Genomic DNA, 13,270 nt, shown 5'->3' with positions numbered 1-13,270 from the left:
AAAAATGATCAAAATTAACTTATATGAACTATCACGTTTTTTGTGAGATATTAATCTGATCTATCAGATTTTTTTCTGCATAAACTATCATCAATTGTTTATTAGAATACACATGAACTATCGATCGTTTCTTTTTCCTAATGAACTATCACCCCGTTCAGATAGAAAAAAAAAGAACACCTAATAATTCATAGAGAAAACTTGCAAAAAAAACAAAAAAAATTCATATGTATTTTTATCCATTAATAATCGGGTTTTTTAATATATAGTTCTTCCTTTTTTTAGACTTGTCAACTTTTCTAGTATAGTACTTCAATTATAGATCAAAGACATGTTTACATATATTATTTTTTATACGTGAATGTCAACTCTTTTCTCTCTCTGGCTATTATAATAACTAAGTTATCTGCATTTTAAAATATTATTAGTCTACATGATGATGCTTAACACAACTTTCCCTTACCTCAACATGTCATACAAAGGCTCCTAAATTCAACTTTATTTTGAATTTTATAACAATGATTTTAAGTAATATGTAAAAATTAAATTGTAAATATAATATTTATATATCTTAATAATTTTATTAATATAGATATATTGTTTAAATAAAATATATTAAATTGCTCGAATTTATAAGCAGGCTACAAGCTCCGCCCCTTATGTCTCATATATTTAAGAACTAAAACAAACAAACAAACAAAAAAACTAAGTCTCTTCCATATCCCCACCTCTCAAAATTCCTTCTTCTCTCTATCTTCTCAGCTAAAAAAATGTCGGAGACGAGGAGGTCTCCGATGCCGTTATCGGAAACGAGGTCTCCGATGCCGTTGTTGTTCCGACGACATTCGAGTGGCGAAATCAGAAATTTAGCCTCACTTTCAAGCAGCTTGTTGCCAGCTTTTGGAACAGTGATGGGTGAAAGCTCAGTTAGGCTTAAGAGATTTCTTATTGCTCCTTATGATCGTAGATACAGGTAATTAGTTTACTTCCTTTCTATCGACATTTTTTTCCGATCAACTAATACTTATTATCTTCGAAAGTTATAGTGTTTTTAATTGAGGAAAATTGGAATAAAAAAGAAATAAATTTTTATATTTGATATAAATTTTCTTTGTTTCAGTTGGTTTAATTATCTTACTTTTATTCGATACAAAATTTAAGAAAAATGAAGAGAATTTTTTACTCTTATAAACTTAAACTAATGATATTAAAAATGTTTTTTTTTAATCTGATGGTCTTTAATTAGTTTTCTTTATACGATGTTGGGTGTAAATAATTACTAAATATAAATAATAATATTATATTTTAAACCGACTAAAAATATAAGTAACATAAGCAAATTAAAATGAGGAGATTTTTACATCTCAATTTATATGAAGGTGTGTTTAATTGAGCATAAAGTATAAGAAAATAATATTTTTTCAAAGCAATTTAAAACAAGTTTGAGAAATTTCTATAGCTATAAATCATTTTATTAAAACAAAAATGCAAAATTTAAAGTCAAACTGTTTCATAAATAAATGAATACATGTCATTTTTTTGCCATTGACTTAAAATAAAAAATCGTCAAATAAATCGAAACGAAAGAAATAATTATTCATATAATACTTGTAAATAGAGTGAAAAATAAGATATAGATTATAAATTCAAATCACAAGTGTGACACTTTCTAATTTGTTGTTTAGCTAAAAACAAAATTATGTAAGATGTCAATTTTTAATTTCCAATGACACATGACACCATTGAGTTTTACGTGTGGTAGTTAGAAGTTAGAACTAATCTAATAATTTGGTATACGAGTTCTACCGAATACGAATTCATTCATTTGAAATTTTATCAACATAAAATGAAAATTTAATCGAGTCTTATTATAAATATTGAATACGGAGAGAAAAAAAAATGTTACTACTATTTGTTGATATGATTAGCCTAAATTTAAGGGACTTTAATGAAGCTTAATAGTGAGTAGAGCTTTGACTTTATGTTGATTAAAAACCATGTTCAATGGATCTGATGGAGTCTTTTGACATAATTATTGATTCAAGAGACAAAACTTACTTCTCATTGACGTTTACATTTTTGGAACTTGAGAGATCATAATTATTCTAATCTATTTATTTCTATTTGTGCATCTAATGTTTTTTAGGAAATATTACATAAATACACATCTTATTTTACTATAATTTCTAAAATTTTCTATCATATAAAAAATTACAAAAATATTTTCTCAGATATATCTCTATTCCCTCTCTGATACATCCCTCTCCTCTCAGATACATCATTCCCATTAAGTAATGTATGATCATTCTCAATCCGTGAGCTATGTACTCGCAAGTTTCCTAATGCATCCAAGATTATAGAAATTTAAAAGACTTTTGTAATTTGGGAAAGAATAGGGATAAGGTGTAATTAGTTTTTTTGCAGCTGGTTCCCTGTAAGCTCAATGCTTATGGCTTTATCCAGCATTGCTACTCTTCTTACTATGTCTAAAATGGAATCGCGAAGGCAGTTCCACCACTGAAACTTGTTTTGCTCTCGTTCGACTCGCCTCCACATGTCTTTTTTCCACTATAGTGAAAGTTCTTTCACTTCATCATAGCAGGATTAACTCTTAACGTACACTATAAGATTTATGTAATTTTTACTTTTTCTATACAATTTCTCTTTATTAAATTCTGGTCATTAAATATCCATATACATTTCTCCACTAACGTACGTAGGCAGCAAATATGCTCTAAGTTTTCCTTTAACCTCAATGATGAATCAAAATAAAACTACATTTAACCGTGGGTAAATGAAATGACAGAAGAAAACAAATATTCTTAAGGTGAATTACTATACGTTGGTTGGATTAATTTCGTTTTCTATTTTTTTTTCATATTTAATTGATCAGCTTTTTGAAAAATATTTTTTCTAGAAAAATAAATAAATAAATAACTTCCTCATAATAGTAGTAGAAAAAACAAGTTCCATCGTTTCACATTGATTACCTTCTCCCACTACCCCCACCTTCACCTCTCATAATATTTGCATATATTAAACATATATGTTTTATTTTTCACGAAAAGAAATAAGTTCACATAAATTAAAACAGATGAAGTCATTCTATTAAAACAAAAATAATTCTTACTTTTTGAACCTATGGCAAATGTAGATTGTGGCAAGCATTTCTTGTTGTACTTGTGGTGTACTCAGCATGGTCATCTCCCTTTGAGTTAGCATTCAGCAAGGCATCTACTGGAGCACTCTTGCCTGTTGATTTAGTGGTTGACACCTTCTTTGCTATTGACATTATTCTCACTTTCTTTGTTGCATACTTGGACAAATCTACTTACTTACTTGTTGAAGATCACAAGAAAATCGCGTTCAGGTACGATAAACCTCTCTAAAATAGTCATTTTTAAAATAGTATTTCATTATATTGATCAAGTTCTCTTTAAAATTAAACTTAGCTATTTTCATGTTATGTTATACTCCATAATAGTATTTGCGCGCTATAATAACTAAAGAGTATTGTGATCCGACAAATGATGTTGTTATAAAAAAGTTTGACTTTTTATTATTACATATACGTTTTTTTTACCATAACCTAGAATGTTTTGAAAGCTATTAGTAAAGTGAGGTCGAAACTCGGATAATTAGTTATTCTTACAACCATGGGCGGAGTCACCCTTAGGCGAAGGGTGGTCCGTGTACACTTAGCTTCAACACAAAATTATATATGTGATGTGCAGAGACGGAGCTAGGTGGGGTTCGTGTGTTCGGACAAGTCCAATAGTTTTTTCGTAGATTTTGTATTTGTACTAGAAAATTAAATATAAACATATATGTATATTAATTTTTGAACCCCTAAAAAATTGATTGACAGTTTAGTGGTAATGAAGGGACAATGAAAATGCTTTTCACGTTAGAGTTGCGGGTTTGAAATACTTTTCACGCTAGAGTTGTGGGTTCAAACCCCCTCTCTAAGAAATTTAGAACCCTCAAACTCTTAATCTTGACTCCGCCTCTGGTGCTGTGTAGAGGTTAAATGTTAGCTATCTATGGGTGCACATTTAATTTTGCATACTGTTAATACAACTGCGAAGAAAATTTATACACTTTTAATCAAATTTCTGACTCCATCACTTTAGGTGCATGTACCCTTTTCTATCCTTTTTTGCCAATGGAGATTCCAATTAATACAAATTTTTTTTGTGTTTGTAAAAAGGTACTTGACACATCTATGGTTTCCAATGGATGTAGCTTCAACTCTACCATTTCAAGCCATATACAGAGTTGTCACTGGCAAAACGAGTCGAGCACAAGTCTTTGGCTTCCTCAACTTGCTAAGACTATGGCGACTGCGCCGTGTTAGTAAATTCTTCTCAAGGTATATTTCTTCTGTTTACGTGACACAGTTTAAATTTCACTAGTCATATTTTTAAATTTCAACGATAAATTTGATTATGAAATTTTTCATTTTTCGAAAATAAACTTATATCAAAAATAAGTTTCACGTGACACAATTTGATGACTAACTCATGATTTTTGATTGATTTTACTTATAAATAGTTTTTTTTGGCAAATTTACTACTAGACAGTGTCTAGTGATCTTTTATTAAACATAAAAAATATCAATAGGGACAAGTACAAGCAAGGGGGGCTATGCCTTACCTTACTAATCCTAATGAAGTACCTAACTTCTGTTACCTAACAAGCATGAAGAAAATAAGAGCCAGAGAGAACTAAATATTTTTTTATCATCACAGAGTTTGTAATACACTCCATGATGATATTACAAATGAGAATGTTTAAATAATGTAAAAATATGTCAATCAAGAAAAAAGTTGAGTTACCAGCCTCAAACTTTCTATTACTAAAGCATGAATTAAAAAAGATTGATTTCCCATCAAAAGTAACTTGAAGTATTTTTTTCTTGTCTTCTTCTTCAAACCTGTCCAACAACACTTGATGATTCATACCTTCTTTACTGATTTATTGGATCTAGTTGAACCTATTGATACTGTCAAATGGTTTTGCTTTTCCTATCGCATCAGTAGGTGCCTTGGAACAAACTCCTCGGTCATTTTACCGTCCCAACTATGTTGCCTTCTATATGTCTTCTTTTTGCTTCTATTGATACTTATAAATGCTTGATTTGCAAGTTCTTGACTTTTGTCGAATGAGTATATAAATACGTTAAAAAAAATATTTATAAACCAGTTTGACCAACATAATAAACGTAAGCAAACACCAATCAACAATTTTTTTTTTTCTTGCGTTCTAGGTTGGAGAAGGACACTAGATTCAGCTACTTTTGGACGAGATATTTTAAACTTATTTGTGTAAGTACTCATAATCTTAGCTATACATTACATTAATTATTTTTTCTTGATCATAATATATACTTTTTCGACCTCAATTTATGTTGGATATTTTTCTTTTAAATTTACTCTTAAAATATATATATTTTTAAATAATTAAAAAATAAGTAATTTAGTTTTAAATTTTGCTTTAGACTATAATTCTTTTTTAACAATTCTTCTTTCTTAAATTTTGTCAAACAATTTCACATAAATTCATGAGATGAAGGGAGTAATAGAGTTTAAATATGTTCACGGGTCGGTGTAAAAGTTAATTTATAAGGTATTATATGTAGGTTAATTTTTATGTTTAGCATTAATTGATAATTATTTGATAGAAGTACAATTAAATAATAGCGTAAAAAGTATTTATATTATTATTAGTATATAACTTAAACTCCTATATACACTATTAGTTTAATGAATTGTTACACAATCATGTCAGCTCTATTTATTGTAGCAGATAATCTATCTTATATATTTTTAAGATCACAATTTTCACATTTAAAAAAGGTTTACTGATAAATATTTTTTCCATAACCCGAATTCTTTACACCAGCGGTGCTTAAACTCAATATTCTCTCCATTTAAATTTAAGTATCTTACTTTCTATTTTAAAAGTAGAATGTCTCTGGACATGTTAAGATTAAGACCACAAGTTTAAAAAATATTTTGATACATTACATATATCTATAATTTAATTAAGATTACAAGATTTAAATGTCTTCACTATTTTCTTCAATTTATGTCTAGTCAAACTAAAACACTTGAATTGAAACGGAGGAAGTATATATAATATAGACATGACTATGTATCTTAATTCTTGAAACGACATTGATCTTCATAAACAATCAAACCTTGAAGACATAATTGTTATAAAAAAGTATTGTTATAGAGAAGTCTGACGGTACGAGTGTGTTATTGTACGATAGGTGACACTATTTGCAGTGCATTCAGCTGGTTGTTTCTATTACTGGATGGCAACACGTTATCATAATTCAGAATCTACATGGATGGGAGCAAATATACCTGGTTTCAAATCAAGAAGTGTATGGTTAGGATACACTTATTCAATGTATTGGTCTATTGTTACACTCTCAACAGTTGGCTATGGTGATCTTCATGCTGTGAATATTGAAGAAAAGATTTTCACCATTTTTTACATGCTTTTCAACATTGGCCTTACTGCATACTTGATTGGCAACATGACTAACCTTATTGTCCATACCGCTGTCCGAACCTTCGTCATGGTACGTAATACTTAATTTGTCTCAATTTATGTGACATTATTTCCTTTTCAGTTAGTTTAAAGAAGCATTGAGAATATTCATTGAATGAGCATTCTCAATAAGAGAGCTCGGATCAAATCGGTATTGATATACCAATTTGATCCGAACTTTCAATTCTAGTCTCCTATTTATTAATTGAATTATAGATGAATAAGGTTCAAGGTTTAATCATGAAACCCTTGAAATAATATGATGAATCGAAATATAGCTGCTACTCTAAAACTAAGTGCAAATTTTAAAAAACTAATCAGATCAGACTGACCTAGTGAATAAATCATAAATGCAGAAATGAAAACAGTATTTGGACTACAGAATGTCAAGTAAGCTTGACTTGTCATAAGATGCAACCTTTTAGGCCAAAAGTTTCATAAGAGCAACAAAAGTCCGCAGGACCAACAAGTAAAATTATCTTCTTTTGCTTCAAGAGTACTACTACCCCATAGTAACAACAACAAATATGTTAAACTTTTAGCACGAGTAGAAATGAGAATGACATTTTTCTATATTTTATCATAATTTCTAAAATTCTCTATCATTTAAAAAAAATTCAAAAATCATCTCTCGGATACATCGCTCCCCTCTTGCTGATACATTCTTATCTCCCTCTCTCATACATCCCTCCCCTATGTATCTGCCTATCTGGATGTCTGTTGATATATCCAGAAGTTCAATGATGTATCCGAAAGTCTAGTGATGTTCCGAATTCCATAAATTTTAAGGGATTCTTGTAATTTGAAAAATAGTAGAAAAATAATTTAATTAGGTCTTAACACTATGTGATTTACGTAAATTATACAATAGTAAATGTGTGCATGCAGAGGGATGCTATCAATGAGATTTTGAGGTATGCAAAGAAGAATAGACTTCCAGAAGGGCTAAGAGAACAAATGCTAGCACATTTGACACTGAAATTCAAGACAGCAGAACTACAACAAGAACAAGTTTTAGAAGACTTGCCAAAGGCTATTAGATCTAGCATTTTACAACAACTCTTTCGTACCACTCTAGAAAATTCCCACCTTTTCAAAGGAGTCTCCGACGACTTTATTGTCCAATTGGTAATTTCTTTCTCAATTTATGTAACAGTGTTTGATCAAACAATGCAAAGTATAATATTTTTTCTTATGTCTCTTTTTATACTATAGGTATCAGAAATTAAAGCAGAATATTTTCCACCAAAAGTGGATATCGTCATACAAAATGAGATACCAACAGATTTCTACATTATTGTGTCTGGGGCTGTGGTACGTTACATTCATTCCAGCAGTCAAGTTTTAAATAATTCCACTTGGTATAAAAAGGTTTGAACTCTTAAAAATGTCATCGGGCGTGTGCCGAATACTTCAAAAGTAGTGTATTTATGAAGGATCTGACATGAATGCGATAACATTTTTGAAGTGTCCGAACAACTTAGATAAAAAGATACATTTACTAACTTACTTAATTGACCACTGCAGGATGTTGTAACATACAAGAACGGAATGGAACAAGTATGTACCTATCTCTCTTCTCTTAGACATAACTCAATAACTTTAATTTGAATTTTGTATTTGTGTTAAAAAAAATCATTAAAATAAGCATAGAAATTCAATTCAAATTCCTAAAACTAGCAAAGGAGTGGTAAATGAGCGGATCAAGTCGAATATGGGTCGATCGAAAATGAGTTAAATAAAAATGGGTAAAATATTCAACTCATATTTTAAATGGATAAAACCGAGTTACCAATGGATAATATGAGTGTCCATATTTACCCATATTGTTATAGGGATCATCTTAAAAGCTTCAAAAGCAAAATCTTTTACCCACGTCGCTTCAACCCCCTTATTCCCCCCCCCCCCCGCCTCCACTCCAACCCCAACATCTTTTACACCCCCCCCCCCCCCCCAATCCCCTTCCCAAAAAAAAAAATTGATTTTTTTCCTCATCCCTATCCCGATCCCACCTACACCTTAAAAAATATGAATGTCATTTTTCTTTCTTTTATAAATGAATCTCTTTTACCCATTTTATCCACGTAACTATCCACTTTTAAATGGGTAATATGAGTTTGACTCATTTTTTACCCACCCAACTCACTTAAGATGAATAATTTGAATGGGTACCCATATTAATTACCCGTTTTGCCATCCCTTAACTAGCATTTGAAGTTGTATTCTAGAATTAAGAACACATAAACTTCAAATCATGACTTCACATCTTAATATTTTCTTATTTCAAGAGAATGCATGCACAGAATTAAAAAAATATAGTTTTTGCTCTATTATCACAACAATATTTTAACAGACGGGATTCAACTAAACCCTTTGCTCTACCTAGCACAAATATCAAAATAAACCTCTTAGATTATTCATAATTAATTGATTATATATGTCTAATAATTTTTTTTCCCCATTATTTTGTTGTTGACAGTTTTTATCCAAGTTGGGATCTCAACAAATGTTTGGAGAAATAGGTGTAATATTCAATATCCCTCAACCTTTCACAGTGAGAACTAAAAGGCTTTCTCAAGTTGTTCGTATTAGTCATCATCATTTCAAGCAATTGGTACAACCCCTTCATGAAGATGGAAAAATAATTCACACTAATTTTATTCAGGTGTATTATCTATTTTTCCCGTGTTACTCAATTAATAGTTATTATCTTAGAAAGTCGCTTTCTTTGTTGAAGAAACTCAAAATCGATGAGAAAAAATGACTTTCTGAGATAATAACTGGTAGTTACGTGTCACACTTGTTGCTTGTTGATGTTAATTTATGGTGTTATATATCAGCATTTGAAGGGATTGAAAAAGGAGGAGCTAGCAGAGATGCCGCTAGTATCAGAATTTCTTGATGATTTAATTAGTGAGGTAATTTATTTTATGTGCAAAACCTATATATGAAATCAATTAAACAGAATATCAACTTAAATTCATACAGTAATTATTTTGAGGATGTGTTGTTATGTTAGTGAAAAATGTTAGGCTAAATACATCAACAGTCTTTTAAATTTGTCAGACACTCAAATTATGACATGTTCCTATAAACTCATGAACATATGATAATGTTTTTCTTTTAGACATTTTTGTTTTAAATTTTTGTGCGCGTGTTCAAGCTCGCAGTATGTAGTCATAAGATATATTAACTCCTTTAATTATACAAGTGAACATCAATTGGAACAAGCATAAAGATTTAAAGATTTACGACTAATTGAGGCTAATGTGTATATATATATATATATATATATATATATAATTAAAGGAGTTGACATATTTGAGTGGTTAATGTATGTGTATAATGGACACTTGAATACACACGATATAATCTTTTTCAAAATATAGTCAGAATACACACGATATAATCTTTTTCATACTGTTCAGGTGCTCATCGCAATATATCATAGTTTAAGTATATATCTAAATGAAAGTTACTAGCAAATTTAAGGGACGGACTATATCCATGTATTCGGCCAAAATGTTACTAAGATTTTTATTCTTTCATGGCATAGTTAACATGCAGAACAAGCTAATTTTATAAGTGAACCAAATAGAGATGCAGAGTCCAAATCTTTTGAATAACTTTTTATGTTTGTCTCATTTTCTTGCAGGAAGTCTCAATGAATGAGGCTGGAGCTCAAAACCAACAAGAAAACGGTAACCTGTCTTATTTTCAAGATTACAAATCTCACATTTAATAACGCTTACATATAAATATCGTGACCGCATTGATATTATGGATTCCCAACTTCTCTATGTGTTTACTTCTTTATATTTTAGATCTTGATTTTGTAGTGATTTTAATCCCTCATTTTGTGTGCAGAAATATCCCCAACTACTTCTTCCCTGTCGAAAACGCCTCCTACAAGAGTGATAATTCACGGATATCAACCGGACCATAAGCCAAAATCAGGAGGAAATGCAGGAAAACTAATCCATCTACCTGATTCAGTTGAAAATCTCCTATCTATAGCAGGTGATTAGTATATTCAATGGCTATTCTCACAGTTATTTTGATTGAATCGGTGGGAAAAGAAAAAATAATAATGTTTTCATACAGAAAAATTAGGAACTTTCCCACTATTTCAGTGATCTGTTTCCCACCATGCATTTTTTCAGTGAGCTGGTTCGATAGGAAATAAGTGAAAAAACCATGTTCTATAGCACAAACTTCACACTTATTCTCTGTGAGAAAAAACCTTTGTTTCTAATAGTGTGTTAGCTACGAGTTATATATAGCAATAGTTAGCAACAAAGTTCATAATTAATTCCAGGTTTTTGTAGTGTTTTATCTTTTCGAATCAATGATAAGATTACAAGAAATTATAAATCATGACAAATATTCAGAATTATGTCTAATTAATTATATAATTTGGTGGATGCAGAAAGTAAGTTTGGGAGAAGAGGAACCACAATTGTCATGGCGGATGGCTCTCAAGTGGAGGATTTGGCTGCACTGCGAGAGGATGATCACTTGTATATTTTTTGAGGAAAAAAAACAAATGTACTGCAGATATTGTGTGTGTTGATAGCCATATCATCATATATGGATAATAGTATGTTGAAGCTTACAGTAAATATATGGTAATGAGATTGAACATAATAGCATAAACAACTCTATGCATAATGTTCTTTCTGTCTTTGCACTTTGAAAGAAATATCTAGTATTCCCTTCGTTCATTTTTACTTGTCAATTTTGAACTGTGCACGTACCTTAAAAAACAGTGATTGAGATGAACATTTTACCATAAGGTGGGGTTGGGTATACTAGTTGTCGTTGCTCTATAGTAAGCGGTTTGTGAGAGTTCGACAGGCCGATAGGTGGGTGAGAAAGGGTAGAGGGACAAGGCCGGACAACACTCCTTCGCCTAACATGGGTCCGCCCCTGATTAGCTTCCGTTTTGGACATCGTGGTGGAAAATTTTTATGATGGTAGAGGCACAAGTATAATATGATATATGAGTAATTATTTTTTGATTAAAAATTGTGTGATCCCCACCTTTTTCATCTTATGGCTCTATCTTTCTTTCTCCTTAACTCCTCATCTTCTACATTTCTTTCTTTTTCTCTTTTTAATTTTTTTTAAGAATCTCATAGTGTAAGGAACAAATTATATATCATCCTTACTCTTTTTGTAATTACGATAATCCCCTAAAATTTGTTACTTTTCGGATACATAAGTCACCATTCGAATACATTAATTTTGATACAAGAAATATTCATCTGTTATGCTAAAACAAGGAACAAAAACTGAAAATCTAATTAAATCTCATAAAATACGCTTACGTTTCTTCTTACTGTCAATCAGACAGGCAAATCCTAACCGAACAAAGAAATTCAAAATTCAAATTTCTTCTCCATATTCATCAAAGAAAATGAAATAAACTTATACTAAAAATGTATATTACTTAAACTCAGAATGTTGTTATTTAGCAGCACGGAAATGGAACGCAGTAGCAATTTTTTGTTGGAAGGCAAACTGGAAATCCACCATTAAAAAACGTACACAACCCTTTGCAATCAACATTAAAATTGCATTCGTATTGCTTTGCGCCTGTATCCGAGTGTGCTAAACCTTTCATAAATTTAGTACCTGCAAAATATTATAAAGCACAATAATTAATAATATAATTCAAAATATTTAAAAGACATGAAAATTTGCATCAAATAAAAAACTCATTTAACTCCTAAAATATAAAAAGTGCAACATAAACTAAAACACTAGAGATGAGGGTGGGGTGGGGGCACCAAAGAGGGGGGGGGGGAGGAGTAGAGTCAATGTTGCATTAATAATAATTGACTAATTAAGGACTACTGATTGTTGAATGGTGTGATTAGTTTGTGTTTATCTAAAACTTTAAACTTTTAGGCCACGACTAAAAATATTAAGACCTAAAATTTTACATATGATACATTACTTCTCAAAAAAAAAAACAAATAAACAAGTGTTTTAAGATTTGTGTGTATACAAAGGAGCGGATTCAAAGTTGTAGTTACAAATTTATATGATTTCAATATTTTTTGCTAATACCTGATATATGTATTGAAAAATTCACTAAAAATATTTGATTGTTAATTCAATTAATATTGTAAGTTAATTTGAAATTACTATAAAAATTTATGAACTTAAAATTTTGAATTCGTTTGTGTGTGTGTGAGAGAGAGAGATAGAGGAGGAGGGAGGGAGGCAAACCTGTAGTGAAAAGAAGAAGAAGAGTGACCACCAAAGCCAACTTTGAATAACAAAAAATCATGTCTTAAGCTTTGAATTTGCAAGAAACAATGGTATTTATTTAGTTTGTGTTAAAAGATAGACACCCATATATATATAGTTAGTTTTTAATTAGTATCAGATTAATAAATTTAATTCATAGTCATATATAGAAAATTTGACTTTTGGTAGTAACAAGTGACAAATGTAACAATTAATATCTTCTTCAGAAATTCATTTAATTCTTATGGGTAGAAATTAGAAATTTCTTTAAGTACTTTCTTTTTTTGACCCATGATGACTGGACACTCTAAAAAATATTATTAAGAGTATATTTTATTAAATTCATTTTATCAATGATATTTTGAAAACTTTGAATTTGATTATTGATATTTTATATAGTTATTTAATATTAAAATAATATAAAAAAAGTATTAAAACACTTAATTTG

The 13,270-nt window shown here is 30.2% G+C and overlaps 1 protein-coding gene across 1 annotated transcript; it reads left to right on the top strand.

Annotated features, from left to right (window-relative positions):
* Positions 1-624: 624 nt before the first annotated feature.
* Positions 625-11,097, top strand: LOC125837762 (potassium channel KAT3-like). Its single transcript, XM_049516840.1, has 13 exons — positions 625-973; positions 3,155-3,370; positions 4,211-4,372; positions 5,270-5,327; positions 6,278-6,595; positions 7,453-7,692; positions 7,780-7,878; positions 8,092-8,124; positions 9,044-9,229; positions 9,405-9,482; positions 10,220-10,265; positions 10,432-10,584; positions 10,994-11,097. Exons 1-13 carry the CDS (start codon positions 771-773, stop codon positions 11,095-11,097), a joined length of 1,896 nt encoding a protein of 631 aa, XP_049372797.1. The 5' UTR covers positions 625-770.
* Positions 11,098-13,270: the final 2,173 nt, after the last annotated feature.

This window comes from Solanum verrucosum, unplaced genomic scaffold (assembly GCF_900185275.1).
Source record: "Solanum verrucosum unplaced genomic scaffold, falcon-dt-bn FXZP01000091.1, whole genome shotgun sequence".
Taxonomy (NCBI): Eukaryota; Viridiplantae; Streptophyta; class Magnoliopsida; order Solanales; family Solanaceae; genus Solanum; species Solanum verrucosum.
This window is presented reverse-complemented; position numbering and strand designations above follow the sequence as displayed.

Excerpts from the sequence above, each read along its gene's own strand:
- LOC125837762 (XM_049516840.1), top strand. The coding sequence starts at position 771 with ATGTCGGAGACGAGGAGGTCTCCGATGCCGTTATCGGAAACGAGGTCT. Across the intron at positions 4,373-5,269 it reads GTTAGTAAATTCTTCTCAAG|GTTGGAGAAGGACACTAGAT; the intron begins GTATATTTCTTC and ends CTTGCGTTCTAG. Across the intron at positions 5,328-6,277 it reads GATATTTTAAACTTATTTGT|GTGACACTATTTGCAGTGCA; the intron begins GTAAGTACTCAT and ends ATTGTACGATAG.